This window comes from Narcine bancroftii, chromosome 2 (assembly GCF_036971445.1).
Source record: "Narcine bancroftii isolate sNarBan1 chromosome 2, sNarBan1.hap1, whole genome shotgun sequence".
Lineage (NCBI taxonomy): Eukaryota > Metazoa > Chordata > Chondrichthyes > Torpediniformes > Narcinidae > Narcine > Narcine bancroftii.
In genome coordinates this window covers 84440326-84465647 of record NC_091470.1, presented here as the reverse complement: position 1 = coordinate 84465647, position 25322 = coordinate 84440326, and the positions used below count along the sequence as shown (strand labels likewise).

Here is a 25322-nt window from a genome sequence, read left to right as displayed (position 1 = left end):
ATGTTTGTAGTGTTTCATATTTTATTTTTTTATCTGCCAATTCTCTTCTTTTAGTTGTGTCTTCCTTCATTGCTAATTCTTTTTCTAAATTTGCTATTTCCCTTTCCAACTGCTCTATTTCCTGATTGTAGTCCTTCTTCATCTTGGTTACATAACTTATTATTTGCCCTCTGATGAACACTTTCATTGCGTCCCATAGTATAAACTTATCTTTCACTGATTCCGTATTTATTTCAAAGTACATTTTAATTTGTCTTTCAATTAATTCTCTAAAATCCTGCCTTTTAAGTAGCATGGAGTTTAATCTCGATCTATACATTCTTGGAAGGATGTCCTCTAACTTTATTGTCAATATTAAGGGTGAATGGTCCGATAATATTCTAGCTTTATATTCTGTTTTCCTAACTCTGTCTTGCATGTGAGCTGATAACAGGAATAGGTCTATTCTTGAGTATGTTTTATGTCTACCTGAATAATATGAATATTCCTTTTCCTTTGGGTGTTGTTTCCTCCATATATCCAAAAGTTGCATTTCTTGCATCAATTTAATTTGGTTACTTTGTTCTTTGCTTTTGAATTATATGACGCTGCTGTTACATGTCCTATCCAATCTCTCTTTAATTTCTTGTGCTCCAATTCAGTTAAGTGTGTTTCTTGCACGAATGCTATATGAATTTTTTCTTTTTTCAGTAAATTTAGCAGTTTCTTCCTTTTGATTTGGTTATGTATTCCGTTAATATTTAAAGTCATATAGTTCAACATAGCCATTTCATACTTTGTTTATCTTTCCTTTCCGTTTCCTCATCATCACCTTTCCTTCTTATTCATTTCTGCTTTCTTGTTTTGAACACTTTATAAGACAACATTTCTAAAACAACAAACATTTCCCTTATTCTCCTATCTAAAATTTCTTTAACCCCACTATCCCCTCCCCTGCCTGAGTTGCCCTTTATCCCTTGTCGGGCAACCACATCTCCCCTCTCCATTTGGATTTGCAAATTCACTCGCAAGTGTCAACTGATTTCGCAGTGACCGTAACTCCTCCCCACCCAGCCCCCCCCAGAAAAGATTTTAATTTTCATATACAACAAAGGTCACTCTCTTAATTCCCTCCTTACTTCCTCTCTTCCCTTTCTTTCCCTTATTAATTCTTATCTATACTCTTTATTTTCTTTTAAATACACATACTCATGTTTTCTTTGGCTTGGCTTCGCGGACGAAGATTTATGGAGGGGGTAAAAGTCCACATCAGCTGCAGGCTCGTTTGTGGCTCGTGTGTACTCATGTACACACATATATACATACACATCTATATATATATATATCTATCCATATATATATATATATATATATATATATACCCATATACACACATACATATAGTTCATGGTCATTTTTGCTCTCGTTACATGTCTTCATCTCTCTGTCTGTTTTGTAGTTGTTCTGCAAATTTTCGTGCTTCCTCCGGATCCGAGAATAGTCTGTTTTGCTGCCTTGGAATAACTATTTTAAGTACCGCTGGGTACTTTAGCATAAATTTATATCCTTTTTTCCATAGGATTGCTTTTGCTGTATTAAACTCCTTCCTCTTCTTCAGGAGTTCAAAACTTATATCTGGATAGAAAAAATTTTTTGACCTTTGTATTCCAGTGGCTTTTTGTCTTCTCTTATTTTCTTCATTGCTTTCTCCAATATATTTTCTCTTGTTGTATATCTTAGGAATTTTACTAAAATGGATCTTGGTTTTTGTTGTGGTTTAAGGGCTAATGTTCTATGTGCCCTTTCTATTTCCATTTCTTCCTGTAATTCTGGACTTCCTAGGACCCTGGGGATCCATTCTTTTATAAATTCTCTCATATTCTTGCCTTCTTCATCTTCCTTAAGGCCCACTATCTTTATATTATTTCTTCTATTATAATTTTCCATTATATCTATCTTCTGAGCTAACAGCTCTTGTGTCTCTTTAACTTTTTTATTAGATTCTTCTAATTTCTTTTTTAAGTCATCTACTTCCATTTCTCTGGCTGTTTCTCGTTCTTCCACCTGGTCCACTCTTTTTCCTATATCTGACATGATCATCTCTAATCTATTCATTTTTTCTTCTGTACTTTTAATTCTTCTTTTTATTTCACTAAATTCTTGTGATTGCCATTCTTTTACTGATTCCATATATTCTTTAAAAAAAATATATCCATTGTCTTGCCCTTCCCTTCTTCTTCCATTTCTCTGTGTTCTTCCTCTTCTTCTTCCTCTGGGTTGGTCATCTGTTGTTTCTTTGATTTCTTTTTACTCTCTTCTTTCTTGTTTCGTTGTTTTCTATATTCTCCTCTTGATGTTGTGCTGTAGCTGTCTTTCTCAGCTGTGGAGATCGACTCCTCAGCTGGTCCCCCCCCCCGTCAGTGTTATTTTTGTCTTGCGCGGTTGCGCACTTTTGCTTGGCTCCGCGAGCCATTTTTGTAGTCCCGAGCTCGGGACTTCGACTGACCTGAGGGAGCGGGCTTCTCTCTCCACGGCGGGCCTCCTCAGACAGGTAAGGCCTTCACCTTCTTCTTCCGATGTCTTTTCTTCTTCTCTTCTTCCCGTTGCTTTCGACTTTTCTTTCTTCGATGCCATTTTCTTCCCACCTTTACTTTCACTTTATTTTAATTTTTGTGTTTGTGCCTTTGCGTTTTCTCTGTTTTTTTTAAACTTTTCCGGAGAGGGCTGGAGTTCCCCGACCAGCCACTACTCCATCACGTGACTCCTCTCTTGTACTTCTGGTTTACACAGTTTTAACACTTTTCCATTCCACTGTTCTATTGCCTATCTTGTTGAAATTCATGGGTGTTTCGTTCATGTTTCTGATATTTGCTAATGCAAGCTTATGTATCCACCAGATACCAGATTTTTCCATTCATAAAACCGTTGCACCAGCCCACTTTAGCCTCAAAACCTTTACTGAGGTCTGGGTGCGACTTAGCCCACGACACTGCAAATGTACTTATTTTATTTCAGGTTACTATGTAGCAATCTTGCTTCCATTCTGCATGCTTTTCTGACTCTGGCCAATGAATGATTCCTTTTCTCAACAAACATTGCCTTTTTGGTATTTTTCTTCAAGTCTCTTCTTTCTTCCTCTAATCTCTTACCAACTTCTCATCCACATCAAATTTTCTTGCAGCAGAGCAGTTGTTGGTTGTCTTGGCCATTTCTATCACTTTCAATTTAAAACTTTCTTCATACTTTTGTCGTGAGACCCTCCATGATAGCAATCGCCTCCATCCAATGCCCAGCAGATCAATCCGCATGATCTTTGGGAATTGACATATACGCCTGTCAACAGCCAATCTCGGGCATCGAGATCTTTGGGGGCCAACTTATCCGCTAATCAATGGGCTAACTCAGGCATCCCAAAAATGGGGGTCAATTTATATGCAGAAATATACTGTAGTGTAAAAATTTGATAATCCAGCACCCTTGACATCACCAGTGCTGGATTTCCAGACTGTTGGATTTAATTCCGATAAATAATCCAACATACTTTTAATTCACTTTTTTTTTTAATTGAGTTGTTACTGGCAGAATAATACATTTTGTCATGAATCCAGGTTTCTTAAAGAAAATGAAGGATACCACAGAGCCCTGGTGAGTTTAAAAGGAAACAATGGAAGCAGCCCTATGCCAAATTATTAAGATTTCCAAAACCAGATAGTTATTGAGATAAAGAATCCTGACCTGAAACATTTAATAACGGTTTCTACCCATGTATCTGATGCACTGCATTCCTCCAGTAACTTATTGCTCAGGATTCCAGTATCTGCTCTTTTTATTTTCCCTTCTCTTTAGTCCTCTGCCATTGGGTTGGATTAACACTTCCCTATTTTTAAAGTAATCTGAACACAGGAATTGGAAGCTCTGAACAATACGCTTCCATTCACATAACTTGCAAAAGAAAACATGGCAGAGGAAAATGTATTGCTTGTGGCACATTACCAATATAATACAGCACAACTTTTCAAGGATTTAAAGCAGTGGTTCTCAACCTTTTTCTTTCTACTCATCTACCACCTTAAGTAATCCCTATGCCATCGGTGCTCTGTGATTAGTAAGGGATTACTTAAGGTGGGATGTGAGTGGGAAGGGAAGGTTGAGAATCACTGATTTAAAGGCTTACAGAAGTACACAACATATAGCTCAATACCTCAAAACAGCATCACCAGTTCAAATTTAAGGACTGCTCATCACTGAAACTCTGCTTTAATAAACATCTGAACAGATTTTCTATCCTCTACCAGACTTGCCATCAGAAATATCAAATGGTTCTTGGGGGCAAATCTAGAGAACCAGCCAGGCTACTTCAGCCTGTCTGGTATATTGACACTCATTAGAGCAGGCAGTATTAATGCTCCTTAATAATTCTCAGCAACAAAAAAGCACAGGCAGAAAGCCAAATACATGCACGGCTACTGAGACACATGCCATCAAATATTCCTGCAAGTCTTATCATTTTGCAACTCCAAATCCATCATCTTTGGCAGCAAGCCCAGTGACATTAAGTTTCCTGAACATATTCAGAGAGTTCCTTGGCAATGATGCAGCATCCTAAAAGAGACGCGGCAATGTGAAGAAATTAAGTTCACATCATGAAACATTTTACTGGCTTCACGTGGACTAAAGCAGTCCAAGCATATCCAGCAACCTTATCTACCAGATTGGCATTTTAGCCCCAGTCAAATACTTCCAATAACTAGAATAAAAAAACAGTGATTTTCCAGAATTGTTCCAAATGCAACATTAAAATAGAAAAGGTTGGACAAATACCTTGTAACGATGATTTCGGTGAACACTGTTTTGGAAACAGTCCATGCATAGTACACAAGTGGGATCTATTGCACAATCTCTGTGAAAAAAATAACAACACAAAACTAGTATTAACTAGTGTGACATCCTAATCAGAAAGTCACAGAACCATGATACGTGGAAGGTCTTTTGGCCCTTCCCCTCAGCTGTGTATCTCAAGTGTTTATTCAACTCCACTTTGAAAGCACTACTGAAACTGTTTCTGCCAGCTTTTCAGATCACAATATTGTGAAGAAGTCGCTCATCTTTGATTCTTTTACCAATTACCTCAGTTTTATAGATTCTGGTTATCAATCTTTCCTGCTACTGGTAATTGCTTCTTCTCCCCTCTCTTTCAATTTTGAACATCTCTATTAAATCTCCTTTAACCTTCCCTGCATTAATTTTAATATTTCTTTCATTTCCTATGATTTAACCTTCAAATATTCATTTGAAGCATGCTTATTTTACTATTTTTGTTTTTCAATTTGTAATCATTTTCATATGTGCCTAGGTTTCCATTTAAGATACCCAAATACCTCAAATATTTGTAGGGCTTGAGTTTGACTACACTTTAACAGATCAAACTGCAAACATTACAGTAAGGAAAAACTGAATGACAGTTTACACAAATGAAAGATTGTGGTCTGTTTGAATTAATTAGCCATACATTTAGAAACAAAGTGCAATGCCTATTTTTGGATTCAGAAAATAAACTATTAAAAAAGTTGCATCAGTGCTTGTCTACAAATGGAGTACAATCGTACACATCTTTGATGAGAACTTACCCACCCTTGCTTGTCAACCACACAAATAAAAAAGCTGAGACACCGACAGCAAAGAAATTATTGATGTTTGCTAACCATGAAGAAACTAAACTGCTCTGCAGAGTTGGGGGATAGCACAAGTGTTTCTCTAATTCTGCAATGGTAGCATATAGCTTTGTTATGTCATCAAGATCTCATTTCTAAAAGCATCATGGCTCAAATGTTCATAATGGAGATTATGTAATGAAAAGCAAGGAGCTTGCATTAATGAAGCATATTTCATAACTTCTGAATGTACTGAGGAATGAAAAATTTTTTTTAAATGCATTAACTTGCAGAGTGATAGAATGGAGTATCAAAGAATAGGTAACCTTCTTCCAGACGACATGCAAGGATTCTATTTCTTTCTCTCAATTCCTTTGTCTTCAATGCATCTGTTCCTAGCATGAGGCCTTCCATTCCAGATCAACCAAGATGTCTTCCTCTTTTTAAAAACATGGCTTCCCTTCCACAGCAACTACTTGGCCCTGATCGCATTTCCTCGATTTCCTACATATCTGCTCTGGCCCTTTACTCTCAGACGCAAAGAGGACAGGATTCCTAACCTTAACACCCTACCAGCTTCTATATCCAACTTATTATCTTCAGCAATTTCCGCCACTTACAACATGATCCTACTACCAGACACATCTTCCACAGGGACTGCTTCATCCACTCATCCTTCCCCAATAATTGCCCCCTTGGTACCTATCTCTGTGACTGCAGGAAATGCTACAATGCATCCACACATCCTCCTACACCACCTCAAACAGTACTTCCAAGAAAAGCAACACTTCACTTGTGAATCTGCAGGGCTCACCTACTGCATTCAGTGCTCCCATATATTTGGCTCCTCCAAATCAGAGAGATTGGATGTAGACTGGGAGATTGTTTCAATAAGCACCTTGCTTTGTTCACTGCAAAAGTGGGGACCTCCCAGTGGCCAGCCATTTCAATTCTGTGCCATGCAGACTATTCTGTCCATGGCCTCATGCACTTCTAAACCGAGGCCACCCACAAAAATGGAGGAACAACACCTAATATTCCATCTGGGCAGTCTGCAATAATTCATTTGCATTCATCCCACTAGAATGTATTTTTGACAAGTGAAGGAAAGCTTCACCATGTTCATCATTTAATTTGCCCCAATTGGTCTCCATCTTTAAATCTCACTTTCTTGAATTAGATGTAAATCTGAGGCCTATTGACCTTACATGTATATTTAAATTTTGCAAGGTAAACCTCAAAATCATAAGGCCACACTATTAAATACAGATCTGCTTAACATTTTATTGATCTTTGTGGAACCTGCAAATTCCTTATGCAAATTATTCAGTATAGTTCCCAAAACACAAGAGTGACAAAATCTCTATTGGTTGCAAAGTGATTTGGCTTGGACTGAAATCATGAAATGCAATATCTAAGGAACCTAGCCATGTAGGAGGGACAACACCTCATATTCCATCTGGGTATTCTCCAACTGGAAGGCATTAACATGGACTTCAGTTTCTGTTTGCCCCTTTCCTCCAGCTCTTTTTGTCCTTTTCCCTGTGTCTTTTTCCCCCAGTTCTGCATTCACAGAGCCAACCCTTCCCCAATAAATTCCCACCTTTCTTTTTCTGTCCTCCTATCCACGTCCATTATCGCCTTTTGTCTGTTAGTCCTCCCTCTGCCCTTTCTTTCCTTCTCTCAGCATTTTAATTCTAGCGCTTGTCTGCTACTTATTCATGCCTTGAAAATGGCTCAGGCCCAAAACATCAGTTATACATCTTTTCCTCCGATGGACCTTTCTTGAAATATAGTTCCCAAATTCACTTCCAAATTGTCTTGAATGTTATTAAATATCTTACACAATTTCTAAATTATTTCCTTAGTACTTTGCAATAATGAAATTATAACATTTATTTTTCGAGATTAACTGAATTTCAGCAGCTTTGGAATTAAATAGGAACAAGCAAAATGTTTCACACACTCAGTTAAAGACATATACAAAGTAAAAGGTTGTGCTCAATTTACATGACTTCTCACCGACAGGAATATGTGGTCTCTCTTCCTTTGAAAACTCGGCCACACAGCTGTGATGTAGTATTGTTTTGTTTCAGCTTTGCAAAACCAACTTCGGGGGATTCTCCAAATAGAAACCATTCCAGGGTTTGGAGCAACATGTGATAGGCCTGTTCTTCTTCCGGTAACTTGCCTTCTGATCCTGAACAACGTACTGGAGGGACATATTCCATGAAGTGTCGATACATTCCTGAACGTAAATCAATTCCTTCCATCCAATTCTGCAAGATACATAAAATGGTCTGTTGCAATCATAATTGAATACTTTTACTTTTTGTACCAAGCAATCACTCAAACTTTGTATTATCCCCTGACTGATCATTCCAGGTCATCAAAACTCTTGCTTAAAATACTTTATCAACCATGAACCCAAGAATTAATGCATAAAATTCCCATTAACAAAATATACTTAACATGATTATGATGATAGCTTATTGTTATACACACAAGTTCAATGTACAGATGCACCAAAATTCTTGCTTGCTGTAGCCACAGGAGATATACTAACGACAAAAATATAATTTAAACTACCATAATAATGCCAAGACAGAAATAAGATAATAAATATGAAAGGATAGATGAACTTTGCAGTTACAGTTAGTGTAAGAAAAAAAAATGTTTCAATTGTCCAGACGGGTCTTCTGGCGGTTCCTTGAATAAAATCTAGAATGTGCATATGAATTGTTTGATTACTAATTTAAAACTGTCGAGTACAGGGACAAATAAAGGATAAAAGTGTATTTGTCCCTAACATTATGAAGGGCAATATACCCCATATTCTTATTTCCTGCTGCCAAACAGTAGAACATGGAATACTACAGTACAAGCCCTTAGGCACTTGATGTTGTACCGAACCATATCTTCTTCTTCTTTGGCTTGGCTTCGCGGACGAAGATTTATGGAGGGGGTAAATGTCCACGTCAGCTGCAGGCTCGTTTGTGGCTGACAAGTCCGATGCGGGACAGGCAGACACGGTTGCAGTGGTTGCAGGGGAAAATTGGTTGGTTGGGGTTGGGTTTTTCCTCCTTTGTCTTTTGTCAGTGAGGTGGGCTCTGCGGTCTTCTTCAAAGGAGGTTGCTGCCCGCCAAACTGTGAGGCGCCAAGATGCACGGTTTGAGGCGATATCAGCCCACTGGCGGTGGTCAATGTGGCAGGCACCATATATCCCTGAAAAAAAGTACTAAACCTTTCCTACCCCATAACCCTCTATTTTTCCTTCATCCATGTGCCTGTCTCTTAAATGTCCCTAAGGTTTCAGCCTCCACCACCATCCCTGGCAAGGCATTCCAGGCATCCACAACTCTCTGTGTGAAAAAACACCCCTGATGTCTCACCTAACCCTACCTCCCCTATCTTTGTGCATATGTTTGCCACTCCTGCCCTGGGAAACAGGCACTGGCTGTCCACCACATAATTTTGTCGACCTCTATTAAGTCTTCTCCTAGCCTTCTACCCTGCAAAGAGAAAAGTCCCAGCTCTGCTAACCTTGGCTCATAAGACTAGTTTTCCAATTCAGGCAACATCCTGGTAAATCTCCTCTGCACCCTCTCCATCGCTTCCACATCCTTCCTATAATGAAGTGACCAGAACTGAATGCAATATTCCAAGTGTGGTCTAACCTGAGATTTGTAGAGTTGCAACATGACCTCTCTACTGAACTTAATTGCCCTATTAATGAAGTCCAGCATCCCATAGACCTTATTAACTATCCTATCAACCTGTGCGGCAACCTTGAGGGATGTATGGATTTGAACCTCAAGTTCCTTCTGTTCATCCACACTCCTAATTAACTGACCATTCACCTCTTACTCAGTCTTCTGGTTTGCCCTTCCAAAATGCATCACCTCTCACTTATCCAGATTGAACTCTATCTGCCACTTCTCCACCCAACTCTGTATCGTGTCTATCACCTCTTATAACCTTTGACAATCTTCAGTTCCATCCATAATTCCTCTAACCTTCAAGTCATCCGCAAACTTACTCACCCATCCTTTCGCCTCTTCATCTGGGTCATTTATTAAAAAATCACAAATGCTTTGCTAAAATTCATGTCGACCATATATACTGCCCTACCCTCATCAATTTCTTTTGTTACCTCCTCAGCAAACTCATTTAGGTTCATGAGGCACGACTTTCCCTCACAAAACCACGCTGACTACCCTTGAGTAGACTGTACTTCTCCAAATGCTCATAGATCCTATATTTAAGAATCCTCTCCCACAGTTTGCACACCACAAACATTAGATTCATCCGTCTATAATTCCCAGGATTCTCCCAAATACCTTTTTTTAAACAAGGGGACTACCTTTGCCGTTCTCCAATCCTCCAGCACATCCCTTGCGACTAAAGAGGATTCAAAGATCATCTGTTGACAAAAGCATCTAGCTTCAAAGCATTGCAGTGTTGTTCCACAGTGACTGGTTCAACATCGCATTCGCTTGCCAACGAGTCGAGAGTCAGTGCATAGACAGCATCACTTTCCCCAGGTTTCTGGCGCCTAATCAGCAACTGGTGCCAGGTGAATACCACATTCTGTGGCACCGCAGAATAAACATTCAGCGGTCAGTCATTCCTGGGCTATAGCCAGGGTCGCAGCTCCTCGAGTTACAGCAAAAGGGATCTCACCCAGTAAGGAATTCAGGTGGCCCCATTGTATTGCCATTGTTTCGCCTCATCGACCACGTTGTTCTGAGCCATGTAGTAGTCAAAACAAGTAATCCAGTGGTTGAAGATTTCTCTGGCCCTCGGGGCAGACTGGTCGATCCCCAGCCGCCCTGGCTTGAGTGCTGCATCCATGCTTGAATTCTACTAATAAAATTGATGTGCCAGATAATGAAGAGATCAAAAGCAGTGTAGTTAAACACATATCATGGCTTTTATTAGTAGAAACTCAGTAGTACAATAATGAATGATAATGGGTGCGTACACAATTATAGTCAAGGGGAGTGCCCTTGGTGGTAGAGATAATCTACATCTAATGCCAGTAGTGCAGACAAAGCATAGTGAGAGATTGACAGCATGACACAGATTTACCATAATTATCTGGTGATGGAACTAATCAAAGAGCTTCTCCCAGAGGCACTGGAGCCATTTCATTTCACCTACAGATGAAACCATTGCACTGATGATGTCTTGTCCCTCCTCTCCATCCTGACCCACCTGGAGAACTATTCTCACCTGCCAGGCTGCTGTTCATGGTCTTCAGCTCAGTTTTTAATATGATCATTCCCCACAGGCTGGTGGAGAAGCGGTCCTCCCTAGGACTCAACACCCGTCTATGCAACTGGATTCTGGAATTCCAACTGGAAAGACCACAGTCCGTCTGGGTTGGTAGCAGAATGGTCGAGAACCATCATAGTGAGCACTAGTGCATCTCATGACCATGTGTTCAGCCAGCTCCTGTTTACGCTATTGACCCATGACTCCAACACAGATCCAGTTCCAACAGCGTCATCAATTTTGCAGATGACACAACAGTAGTAGCAACAATGACAAGTCGCATTATTAAGAAGAGGTGGAAAAATCTCATATGGTAAGAGAATAACAACCTGAGTTTCAGCGTGGACAATACGAAGGAGATTCTCGTGCACTTCAGGAGGACCTCTACTAAACATTAATAACTCTGTAGAGGAGAGAGTAGAGAGCACCAAATTCCTCGGAGTTCACTTAACAAGTGACCCATCCTCGACACACATCTCCTCACTTGTTAGGAAGATGCAACAGTGATTGCATTTCCTGAGAAGAGAGAGCAGGTAAGGCTGCCGGCCACCATCCTGTCAACTTTCTGCAGGAGCTCTATCAAGAGCATCCTGTCTGGCTGCATCAAAGTGTGGCAGGGTTGCTGCGCAGAGAATTAGATCAGCGGCCAATCCACAGGCCCCTAAGAGCAGCAGGGAGGATCAATGAGGTCTCCCTCCCCCCCAGGTCAACATGATCTACAGGGAACATTTTCTGAAGAGTGCGTGCAAAATTGTTGAGGACCCTCACCACCCAACATCTTCCAGCTACTCCCATCAGGAAAGAGAGGACTATCAGAGCCTGTACCACCAGGCTGAGAAACAGCTACTTCCCATGGGCAGCAAAAATGCTGAACCACCAAATGAACTGCTCACACTAACTACCAGAGACTCAACTATTTATTGAACAATATTTATTTATTTTTATACACATGTACATTTGTCCTGCATATGCATCACTTGTCTGTATGTGTGTGGTGTCTGGTTGTGTGTTTGCAGGTTTTGCACAGTGGACCGGAGAACACAGTTTGGTCGGCTGATAAATAAACTTGAACTTGAATTCTTGTACTCTGGATTTTTAGCTCAATTCCCTCCATATAAATGATCATAACTACACAGAAATTAATAATATAGAAATGCTGAGGAACTCAGCAGGCACCGCAGCATCCATAGAAGGTAAAGAAATATAACTGACGTTTTGGGCTTGAGCCCTTCTTCAAGGTGAGTTAAAAGCATTTCTGTTTTTAATACAATTACACCATCAGCAGAGTTTTGTGATGTCTAAAACTACTCAGATACCCAAGTCTTACTTTTGATAGTTCTGCCAGACACTGCATATTTTCTACCATCTTCAGTAAATCTTAATTTATACTCAAATTGTGTTTTTTTCAAATAAAAGAAACAAAAGTCCAAAAGGCAGAGAATCTTTTCCTCCTCAGAGCCCAAAACTCTCATGATGCAGCTTAAGGTCAGTCCCTACCTTCACATTCTACACAACTTCTGACTTATCATTTCAGCAATTAGAGGATTGCATCCCATTGACTTGAGCCTAAATTTCAAAGATAACTTTCCCCATCATCAATACTTCCCCCACCCCTGTTAATAACTCAATACAGCTTTGAACTTCATAGTATGTGCTTCTAGACCTAGCAGTTATTCTGTAACTGCCACTTCTAAAAGCAGCATTCATGAATGTTTTAATTATTAGACCATTAACCATGTAGTATTTTGGATTAGAGACAGAGTGCAAGTTAGTGACAAGCACATCAAATTCTTATGTAAATATCCTTAAAAACAATGATGAAGGCATCCTGTTTTGTGCACAGAGTACCTGTACAAACCTCTTTTTGCAGAAACAATATAGGAGTCAGAAAACCATACACCCCAGTTATAGGGAAGCAGCTAACAACATGGGCTTGCTTCCACACACTCTTTCTCTCAGTGAAGAATGTTTATGATGGCAGAAGGATTTTGAGGATTAAAACAAATGACACAGGTTGATCAATATGGTGAGGACCTGTGGATAATACACAGGCATGGATCGAGAACTGATAACAAAACAGCAAGAGTGAGAATAAGCAAATATTTCTCTGGTAGGTTGTGACTGTAAGATGCTAAAGAAATTAGTTTGTGCCCTACCTACCTCCAATCCTTATCAACAATTTAGCTGAAGAGACCAAATACAATATTTCCAAGCTTGCTGATGGTACAAAATTAGGTGGGACAGAATTGGATGGAAAGAACTTCTTAGTGATCGTGGACAAACTGAACAGAACATATGCAGTACAAACTTGGAATAATGTGAACTTATCAATCTGGTGCACAGAGACTAAAACTGAAAACTTTAAATGGAACAAGATTTTGGAATATCATTCAGAGACACAAGCATCTTTGCACACAAGTCACTAAAATCTACATGCATACGTCAATAACAATTACAAAGACAGATGGTATGCCAGGTTTGAACACTATTTGTGCGCAAAAATAAAGATGTATTAATGCAATTATAAAGGCCCTCATGTCAGTGATAGAGAAACTACTGGGAAGGAATACAGGGATAGAATTTATGCACATTTAGAAAGTTATGGTTTGATAAGGGACACCAACATTGCTTTGAGAGGGGCAAGTCATGTCCTATCACTAAGATTTTTTGAGGAGGTGACAAAGGTGGTTGTTGAAGGTAGAGCAGTAAATGTTGTCTAGTTGAACTTTAGCACACCATTTGACAAGGTAGGTGTGAAGCTGTGGATACATGGGATCCATGATGAGTTGATAGATTAGATATGGAATTGGCTAGCCATAGAAGACAGAGGAAAGAGGAAGAAGGGTGTTATTCAGGCTGGAGGCTTAAGACCAGTAGTGTTCCACAGGAATCTATCTTGGGACTCCAGTTTGTGATATATATGTACAAATTACTTGGATGAAGAAGTAGATGGGTAGATTAGCAAGTTTGTGGATGATACAAAGATTGGTAGAGTTGTGGACAATTGTGGCGTGCTATCAAAGAATACAATGGGATAAGATCAATTACTGATAATGGGCAGAAAGATGGCAGGTGGAGTTTAATCTGGACAAATGTGAAGTTTTGCACTTTGGGAGGTCAAATGTACAATTCATTTCAGGGCTCTTAAAAGCACTAATATGAAAAGGGATCTGGTGGTGGTGGTGGTGGGGGTGGGTGTGGGGGGGATCCAGGTTCACTGCTCATTGAAACTGGCTACGCAAGTAGATAAAGTGGTAAAGGCAAAAGACATGTTTGGTTTCATTACCCAGGGCATTGAATGTAAAAGCAAGGAAGTTAAGTTGCAGTTATGTAGAGCATTTGACCAGATGATACAGAGGATCATTAAAACAGCCAAGAAGAACACTGGGGTCTCCTTTTCCTTTAGTGTTGCTTAAATGGAGCTCAAAGAATTATTGAAGATACCCACCATCCATCACACAGCCTCTTTGACCTACTACCATCATGAAGGAGATGAAAGAGCATTAAAATCAGAAGTGCCAAGCTGGAAAATAGCTTCTTATAGAAGGCTGTGAGATTGATGAACAATGCCCTGTAAACTTGGCTCTCTTATAAATGAAATGAAGTAAATTATTCCAGAATATCTATACATATTTATTTTATATTATTTATGTATTCATGTGCTGTGTGAGAAATGGATGAGATGTGTATATGTGTGTACTGTGGTCTAGAGAAATGCTGCACAGAGAAATGGTTGCACAGTTAGATGATAATGAACTTGACAAAATTTTGGTTAGGTTATACCTGGTATACTGTGTGCAATTCTGGTCACTCCGTGACAGAATAGACATAGAAGCTTGGGAAAGGATACAGAAAAAGTTGTCTAGGATCTACCTGATTTGGAGGGTATGAGTTATTAAGAGAGTTTGGAGGTTGTTTTCTCTGGAGCATAGAAGGGAGACGGGAGACTTGATAGAGATTTATAAAACTATGGAAGGCATTGTAAGTCAGATTATTTTCCCCCCAGGGTAGAAGTGTCACACACTAGAGGACATGTATTTAAGGTAGTGGGGGAGAGGAGTTTAAGGGAGTGTTTATGGCAAATTTTAGAGTGGTGTAAGCAGATACAATAGTAGCATTTAATGGTAGCATTTACTACTCCTGAGGGCTATGGAGGTTTAGTTATGTTATTTAAAAACAGTAATGGGGATTTCTGCAAATTAAGGTATTTAAGAAATACAAGGATTTATATAGTTTAACTGCCATTTAATGACACAGCCTTGAGAAAGCAAGGTCTTGGAAATGCCAGACAAACCCAGGCACAAATACACAGACTTAATATACATACAGACACAATGCCCTCCATAATGCTCGGAATAAAGTCCCTTTTTTTCTTTTTATTTGCCCTGTGTTCCAGTTTTAAATTTGTAATCAAACAACTCACATGTGATAAAAGTGCACATTCCAGATTTTATTACAGGTTATTTGTATATATTTTGGCTTGACCATGTAGAAATTACAGGACTTTTGATAAACAGCTTCTACCCATCAGACTCCTTAACTACAGACTCATTTAAGGATACTTACTTGTGCACTTTATTGATTTTCTTTTTGTTCGCTCTGTATTGCACAGTTTGTTTACATTTGTTATCTGTTTACAATTATTTACATGTTTACGCTGTGTATAGATTTTTTTGCACTACCAATAAAAGGTAATTCTCCCGTGCCTGCAGGAAAAAGGAATCTCAGGGTTATATATGATATAATGTATGTACTCTCGACAATAAATCTGAAATTTGCAGTTTCCCCCATTTCAGGGCACAATAATGTTTGGGACATTGAGCTTCACAAGCCATTCCTGAGTACTCAGGAATGTTTAATTGTCACTGGTGCAGGCAAAAGAGAGCTAGGCTTGGTACTAAGCTTGTCTCAGCAAAGCCAATTGGAGACATGAAGTCTATCCCTGCATGGTACTTGAGATGTTTGTGAAATGTGATCAAAAACTAAACATCACAATCTTACCCCTTTTAATCACCTTTGGAGTTTGTAGTTGCTGTTTTTCAACTTGAGGACCAGAGTTGTGCCAATGAAAGTCAATAAGCTATTATGAGGCTGACAAGAATAAAACAGTAAGAGACATTGCCCAAACCTTAGGTATCCCAAAAATCAACTGTTTGGAACATCATTATGAAGAAAGAGCATACTAGTGAGCTCAGCAACTGCAAAGGGATTGGTAGGTCAAGGAAGATCTCCACTGCTGATAACAGAATTTTCATCATAATGAAGAAAAATCCTCAAACAACCTGTTCTACAGATCAGAAAACATTCTTTAGGAGGTGGGTGTGGATCTTGATAAGTGCTTTCACACTGCCCCTGAAAGCCAGTATTTAATCACCTTTTTACCATTTCACATCTGTGTGAACATGGCCAACATAGTATGAGGGGGGTAAATTTCATCCCAGTACTTACCTGCCAAGGTAGGTAGTATCAGAGACTGAGTTTCACATCGGCTCCATTGTAAAAGTCGCACTGAACCAGCTTTTCTTGGTTCAGTGTGAACGCTCCGATTCAACCTGAATTTAAACACTGAATTACTGTCCACAGAAGACTTCATGAACAAAAAGAGAGAGGCTACACTGCAAAATGCAAACCACTAGTTGGTCACAGAAACAGGATGATCAGATTACAGTTTGCCAAGAAGCATTCAAAAGAGTCTGCAGAATTCTGTAAAAGTCTTGTGGACAGATGAGACCAAGATGAACCTGGATCAGAGCAATGTTGTTACGAGCCCAAAGGACTCAAAAACAAGCAGCCACAGAAATTCATCAAGACAATGGCTACTTAAACAAAAATGGTTTTATTTTATTAATAGATAATAAGATCAATATTTAAAGTATTACTATTAACTTAACTTTACCCCCTTCTAATTCTAAGAGCACGTGTATGTAATATTTATGTGTAAAGGAAAGTTCTTTTTCACTGTCCAATCATTCACTTTTCACTTCTCCAAGTTTACTAATATCAGACAATTTTCCATACTGTGCACAGAATTAAACATTTATGATCTTCACCAGGCTCTAGTGCTTTAACTTAAATTATTACCACTCAGGAAGGTCTTTGTTGGTTTCAGAGAGATACTCAACAATGCTCACAAAAATATATTCCGGTCAGGAAAAAGGGCAGCAAGGGAGGGAAAAATCAACCGTGGTTAACAAAGGAAATAAAGGAGAGTATAACATTGAAGGTGCAGGTGTACAAAGCTGCAAAAGTAGAGGAAAACTGGAAGAGTGGGAAAACTTTAAGAGACAACAAGGGGTTACAAAGCGGGTAATAAGAAACGGGAAAAAGGATTATGAAAGTAAATTGGCACAAAATATAAAAACAGAAAGCAAAAAATTTTATAAATATATAAAATGGAAGAGGGTGGCCAGAGTTAACATAGGACCCTTGGAAGATGAGAAAGGAAAACTGGTAGCAAAAAATGAGGAAATGGCCGAGGCATTAAACAAATATTTTGTGTCAGTCTTCACGATGGAAGACACGTCCAGCATGCCCAAGTGCGGACGTAAGGATGCGAATGTTGGGGAGGGCCTTGATAAAATAGTTGTTACAAAGGAAGGAGTGATGGAGAAACTAATGGGACTAAAGCCAGACAAATCACCTGGCCCTGATGATATGCATCCATGGGTTCTGAAGGAAATGGCAGAAGTTATAGTTGATGCATTGGTGGTCATATACCAAAATTCCTTGGATTCTGGGCAGGTCCCGGCAGACTGGAAGACAGCAAATGTCACGCCACTTTTTAAGAAGGGACGTAGGCAGAAGACTGGAAATTATCGGCCAATTAGCCTGACGTCTGTAGTTGAAAAAATGCTTGAATCCGTCATTAAAGATGAAATAGTGAAACTTTTGGAACGTAAGAGTTCAATCAGGCAGACACAGCATGGTTTTAGAAAGGGAAGATCTTGTTTGACAAACTTGTTAGGATTCTTTGAAGATATAATGGGTGCGGTGGATAGAGGGGAACAGGTTGATGTTGTATATTTGGATTTCCATAAAGCGTTTGATGAGGTGCCGCACAAGAGACTTCTCAGTAAGTTACAGGACAGTGGAGTCCGGAGAAGTATATTGGCCTGGATTGAAAATTGGTTGTCTGACGGGAGGCAGAGAGTCGAGATAAATGGGAGTTTTTCAGGTTGGCAGAGAGTGGTAAGTGGGTTGCCGCAGGGGTCAGTGTTAGGCCCACAACTGTTCATCATTTACATTGATGACTTGGAGGAGGGGACAAAATGTGGTGCAGCCAAGTTTGCGGATGACACCAAATTGAGTGGAAGAGCAAATTGTAATGGGGATGTGGAGAGTCTGCAAAGGGATATAGTTAAGCTGGATGAGTGGGCAAAAGTCTGGCAGATGGAGTACAATGTTAGTGAGTGTGAGGTTATCCACTTTGGCAAGAAAAATAAAAGAGCTGAATATTATTTAAAGGGTGAAAAACTACAGCATGCTGTTGTGCAGAGGGACTTGGGAGTGCTTGTGCATGAATCGCAAAAAGTTAGGTTGCAGGTGCAGCAGGTTATTAAGAAGGCAAATGGAATGTTGGCCTTCATCGCTAAGGAATTGAATTCAGGAGTAGGGAGGTAATGTTGCAACTGTATAAGGTACTGGTGAGACCGCACCTGGAGTACTGTGTCCAGTTCTGGTCTCCACATTTGAGGAAGGATATACTGGCTTTGGAGACGGTCCAGAGGAGGTTTACTAGGTTGATCCCTGGAATGAAGGGGTTGACTTATGATGAAAGATTAAATCGTCTAGGATTGTATTCGCTCGAGTTCAGAAGAATGAGAGGAGATCTTATATAAACATATAGGATTATGAAGGGTATGGATAGGATAGATGTAGAAAGGTTTTTTGAGCTGGCCGGGGAAACTAAAACGAGAGGGCACAGTCTCAAGATTCAGGGGAGTAGGACAGAGATGAGGAAAAATAGTTTTTCGCAGAGGGTAGTGAATGTTTGGAATTCTCTAACCAGGGAAGTGTTTGAGGTTGCCTCATTAAACATATTTAAAATTCGGTTAGATAAATTTTTACATGATAGAGGAATTAGGGGATATAGGAAGAAGGCAAGTAGGTGGAGTTAAGTCATAAATTAGATCAGCCATGATCGTATTGAATGGCAGAGCAGGCTTGATGGGCCATTTTTGGCCTACTCCTGTTCCTACTTCCTATGTTCCTATGTACTAGTTGTTCATTGGACACAGAAAAAATGTTCTCCTTCATTCAGCCACTGAAGAGTCTTGCTGAAGAAACTTACCCTCTCTTGGGTTTTTCCGAAAGATAACCTCTTCTTCTAGGTTATCACAAAGAGTTTTCTTTTCCCCCTATTTCAGGAGAAACACATTAACAAGCCACAGCCACTGCAATTAACTGGAGATTTATAATAGGCTGAACTCAGAAGTCAAAACCTGTCTTGAAATGGGGTTTGTACCAGGTCTGCATATTTGTAGTCTTCAATGCCAACTGCTGCTGAATCTCTTAGTTTCTCTCTCTCTCTCTCCCCCAAAGAATGAATGAATGTTTTCTCTCTGTTTGCAAAACCACATGACCCCTCTTGGAACTGCAACCTTCAACCAGCAATTTAAACTTCTGGCACCAGTTTTAACAGCAAAAGATGTTCAGTTCTGAATATGGGAACTGAACAAACCTGCTGATTCATTTACATCTACTTGTAAAACTCTCACAAGTTCTTTCCCATTGTCTTAGCAAATCCAATTTGGAGATAAAGTTTATCCCTGCACAACACTTGAGATGTTTGTTGGTGAAATGTGATCCAACAAGTAAACCTCACAATCTTACCCCTTTTAAGATATATTTTATCATAATTTTATTTACCCATTCCATAACAATGGCAAGAGCAAAGTGTGGAAGCATAAAGGAACTGCCCAAGATCCAAAGCATACCATTTCATCTGTGAAACATGGTGGTGGGGGTGTTGTGGCCTGAGCATGTATGGTTGCCACAGATACATCTTATCTGCTCAAGTTTGAGCAAATGCCTCCAAACTCATTAGATTGTGCTTCATCCAACAGCAAAACAATGATCCCAAACATACTGCTAAAGCACCAAAGAAGTTTATCAAAGCTAAAAAACTGGTATACAATATCTTGAATGGCCAAGTCAATCATCTGATCTAAAGCCAACTAAGCATGCCTTCCATATGCTGAAGAGAAAACTTAAGGGGACAAGCCCCAAAATAAACAGGAGCTAAAAAAAAAAATTAAATCGCTGCAATCAAGGCCTGGGAGAGCATCACCAGAGAAGATACTCAGCACCTGGTAATGTCTATGAATCACAGAAATCAATCAGACATTGCATACAAGGGATAGCCAACAAAGTACTAAACATGACCATTTTTTAATATACATAGCATTGCTGTATCCCAAATATAATGGTGCCTTGAAATTTGGGGATTATGTATAAATAGTGCTGTAATTTGTGTACATTTTGGTTTGACCAAAATGTACACAAATATTCTTTCATAAAATCTGGAATATGCACTTTAATCACATGTGAATTGCTTGATACAAATTTAAAAGTATGATTGCAAATAAATGAAAAAAAATGTCTTTGTCCCAAACATTATGGAGGGCACTGTAGATGTATTGTCACAGTCACCAAAGATACTCCCTCCAGATGTCTCCTCTTCATCAACCACCCCATTCCCCTTGATCCCCATTCTCCAACCATCCTCAAGACCCTCCAGACTCTTTTTACTCAAGATGTCCCTCCATTCAGCCAATGCTCCTCCCACCCCCTCCTCTCAGTCCCCAGACCCACTGTTTCCCATACTCCAAACACCTGGCCTCTTAGTCCCCACTCTCTAAAGCCCCACATGCTCTAAACTTCCACTCCCCATCCCACCATCCCAGACCCTCAGTCCCATCCTCAAAGCCTCCTCCTCTTCTCTTAATTACCTCTCTCCAAACCTCCTTTAGAATCTTACTGGAACACACAAACCTGTGAATGATGCCAATTGACAACAGGATTAGAACCATAGCAAATGGAATTCCATAGCTAAATGCCTTCTCCCCACCAACCAAAAAATTAAATATTAAGAATTACCCTTAAAGGATGAGCATTAATATATTCTAGATTCAATATTAAATTTCTGCTTCACTAAATGAAAGATTCATTTTCAATGTTGCAATCTGCTGGTTGGTCTGAATTTTACATTTACCTCGAAGTCCAACTGAAGGATTAAAACTCCAATAATGAAAGGGACATAAATCTTCAAATCTACATTAGCTGGGTTAAAATATAATCAATTATGTGATATCATTCACCATTCAACATTGAAATAACATACTGATGTTGGGGAGGGTTCAAAAGAGATTCACCAGGATGATTCTGGGAATGAGGAGCATTTGAGGAACATTTGACACCTCTTGGCCTGTACCTGTTGGAATTTAGTAGAATGAAGGGGGATCACAATGAAATATTTTGAATGTTGAATGTGTGGAGAGAGTAGATGTAGAAAGGTTGTTTCTCATGGTGGGAGAGTCTAGGACAAGAGGGCACAACTTTAGGATTGAAGAGCATCTATTCTGAACAGAGCTGCTGAGGAATTTCTTCAGCCAGAGGGTGGCAAATCTGTGCAATTTGTTGCCACAGGCAGTTGTGGAGGCCGCTGTATTTAAAGCAGAGATTGATAGGTTCTTGATTAGCCAAAGCATAAAAGGGAGAAGGGTGAACAGTAGGGCTGAGTGTTGAAATGGATCAGCTCATCATTAAATGGCAGGGCAGACTTGATGGGCTAAATAGCCTATTTCTGCTCATAGATCTTATGGTTTTATGGCCTTAATAACTGAAATGAACAAAACAGTACATGTCTCCAAAAACCAGGTCTGAAGATTGTTTCCAAAGAGACTGAAATAAGACAAAATAGCATACTAGGGCTGGATTTTAGCCATCACCAAAATTATGGCTCGAAGCCCCAATCTAGATCTTCAAACCAGCATGCTCTGGGTGAGTGCTGTCAGCTGAGACTTAAAACCACAACATGTACAACCAAGATAAAGTTGTAAGACTAGAACATAAGAAACAGAATTAGAAGAGAGCAATACTATTTCTGATTGTCAGATTATACCTCATCTAATTATTGCCCACACTTGATTTTCTATTATCTTTGTAACATCAAATTTGGATGTAATTTCACATAAATTAAATGCAATTATAAGCAAGTGGATTCTCAACATCTTTACTCAAGGCATTCCATGTAATAAATTACCAATTTAGTCTTTTTATCTTTATTCAAGACTTTTCTCCTTATCTTATCCATAGATAAATCAGTTTTCCCATGGTCTTTATTTTTCACTGAAGTACATTTGTTCGCATTATATAAACAGTAATTTTCCTGTAAATTCTCCGGTGTCCTGACCATTATTTATTCCTTAAAAAGAGAATTGTTGCTTGTGGGAGCGTCTGTGTACCATGTTTAAAAATTGACCATCTTGTTTCCACACATTACAAAAGAATTGGCAAATTCCAAGCATTTTAGCAAGTCCTATAGTTTTAAGTTGGATCACATTCTCCCAACCCCACCTTGCTTTCAAAACCAGGAGTTATTGTTTACCTGATTTAAAACGATGTACTAATTGGATTTGAAAACAACTCTTCCACTGCACTAGTTCTCTTTAACTATTTGTAAAACTTTTTAAAAAACATGAAAATATCTGCAGCCATTTTTAAATTTGCACCCTAATTTACATTTGTGAATAATTGATTCAATTCCCAGAACAAAATAAATTATTTTCCCAAGATTTAGCAATAAACCAATTCATAAATTTGGAGAAATACTTTTGAAAAACATTTCATCACTGATTCTGGAGAAGAAAACGCAGGTAATTCTTAAAATGTCAAATACAAATGCCTGGATCAGGCATAACACGACAAACAACTTCCTATACACAGAGAAACATGAAAGTCTGCAGACACTGTGATCATAGTAAAAGCACAAAAATGCTGGAAGAACTCAGGAGGTCACACAGCATCTATAGGAGGTAAAGATATTGAACCAGGGCTTGTGCCCTTTTTCAAGCTATGAGCAAAAATCAGACAGGCACCCGAATAAAAAAATCAGGGGGAGGAAGGAAGCCAGGCCAGGCAGGAAGAGTACAGGCCAGAACACAGGAGGGGGGTTTGCATGAGACCATGGATTGACATGTCAACAAGGGAATGTGCCAAGGAATTGAAATGAGTGGCCACAGGGAGATCCATGCTATTGTGGCAGACACACATCAGCCTACCCCAATCAATTCTCACTTTTTCTCTTGTATCATATGCAATTAACACCTTTTGTCTGTTGGTCTGAACTCCTATCCCTCCTATTCTTCCCTTTCCCCCCAGACTCTAATTTGAAGCCTGTCCTTTTTTAACTCATGCCTTGTAAAAAGGTTCAGGTCTGAAACATCAGTAATATATCTTTACCTCTTATGAATGCTGCAAGACCTGCTGAGTTCCTCCAGCATTTCTACTTTTTTTTTAACTGCAATCACATCATCTGCAGCCTTTCTTGTTTCACTCCTCAGAAAGGATGTGAACCATTTCAATTTGCCTATTTCAACAACAACAACTCCTTGGCCATTCACACTATACCATAACTTGTAATCAAAAGCAGGAATATGGGATTCTGTTCATTCCTTTGCAACTAGATTCTCGATTTCCTCATTGGCAGACCTCAAACAATGTAGATCAGCAACATCTCCTTCAGGGGCTCATGAAGGCTGTGTAGACATCTACTCAGTTCCCTCTACACTCACAATTGTCTGGCCAAGTTCAGCTGATGACACCACCTTTGTTGGCCAAATAACAGATAATGATGACAGAATTTAAAATTAGATCAAGCATCTAGATTTTTGGTGCCAAAACAACAATCTTGCTCTCAACAGCAGCAAGACCAAGGACCATGCTCTAGACTTTAGCAAGATAAATATCACACACCTGTCTTCATTGACAGGATTTTGGGATGGCAGTGGGGAGGGTTTGTTCCCTCAAGACCCACGAAGTTGACATATTGTAGGATTTCTCCTGGAGCCAACATAATGAGGCCAAGGTGAAGAAGGTGCACTAACACTTCTACTTTCTAACAAGTCTGAGAAAATTTGGCATGCCATTGAATACCCTATCAAACCTTTTCTGGTGTACTCTACAAAACATATGTCTGGTTGCATCATGCCCCAGTTTGGAAACTCAAGTGCCCAGGAATTCAGAAGGCTGCAGAAAGAAGCAAACCTATCCAAGTCCATGACACTCCTATCCATTGAAGACAGCTATGTAAGATGATGTATAAAAATTGCAGCCATCATCATAAAGGATCCTGTTTACAATCTCTCTGCTCCCTTCAGGTAAAAGGTACAGAAGCCTGAAGTCAAACACCTCTAGGTTTAAGATGGCTTTTTTTGCAACAGCCATTTGGCTCTTGAACCTCCCCATATTACCCTTATCCTAACCATAGACTGCAGGATCACCAAATGATCCATCTGTTTTACTGGAACCAAATATTTATCTATCCTTTTTTTTTTCCTTAGCTTGTGATAGTTTAATTTATACTATTCTAATTGCTGTTACTTATGTACCCGTTTGGCTGCAGCAAGTAAGAATTTTGGTGCTTCTGTATATTGTATTTATGAAATGACAAACTCTCATTGCCATCTTACCTTTTAAAAAATGTATTCACTCCAAGGGTAATAAATCTCTACAATTATAAAATATAATTGCAGAGAGCAAGAATGTTTATGAATATTTTGGGAATCAGAGAATAAACAAATCAGACAACAAATGAACTTGAGGCACCGAATCTGGTGAAATGGGTCTCCCAAGGACAGGGTGATCAAAGCCACACAATATTAAACATTTGTCTAATGTTAAAAAATTCTCTATCCAATACACGGCGAAGTTATACTCTTTGATGATCAAATTCAGTTAGACATGAACATAGCTGAAAATGTTGAGTGTTTCAGACCAGCAGGCCAAACCAGCTTACGTATTTAAATCACTTATTCAAAGCACAATTAAACCGATTATAAATACTGTCCTAAGTTTAATTATTTCCAAATGGATTCTTTTCCCCAAGGACTCCAAACAGCTGTTACCATATCTAGGATTTTGTCATAACATTGCAATTCAAACTTCCCAACCATCATGTGGGGTTTAAAGGAGAGAATATTATCCCAAACTTTACTGACATAATAATTATAATACCATTGCTTGTTCAAAATGTGGGAAATCTTTTCTCTTTTAATCACAGGACAATGAAATCATGCCCAGATTCACACACAAGATCATAATGAACTTCCATCTAAGATCCAAAATGGAACTTTTACAGGCAGTCCCCAGGTTACGAATGAGTTCCATTCCCAAGTCTGTCTTTAAGTCAAATTT

The 25322-nt window shown here is 39.2% G+C and overlaps 1 protein-coding gene across 5 annotated transcripts in view; it reads right to left on the bottom strand.

The window, feature by feature from the left end:
• Nucleotides 1-25322, bottom strand: part of ubr1 (ubiquitin protein ligase E3 component n-recognin 1) — a 227492-nt gene that overhangs the window by 193895 nt on the left and 8275 nt on the right. For all 5 annotated transcript variants that reach the window (XM_069917334.1, XM_069917337.1, XM_069917336.1 and 2 more), the window contains exons 2-3: nucleotides 7653-7909; nucleotides 4801-4879 (exon numbers count right to left, since the gene is read on the bottom strand). In XM_069917334.1, the coding sequence (XP_069773435.1) occupies nucleotides 4801-4879; nucleotides 7653-7909 (336 nt within the window). The remainder of the gene's footprint in view (nucleotides 1-4800; nucleotides 4880-7652; nucleotides 7910-25322) is intronic.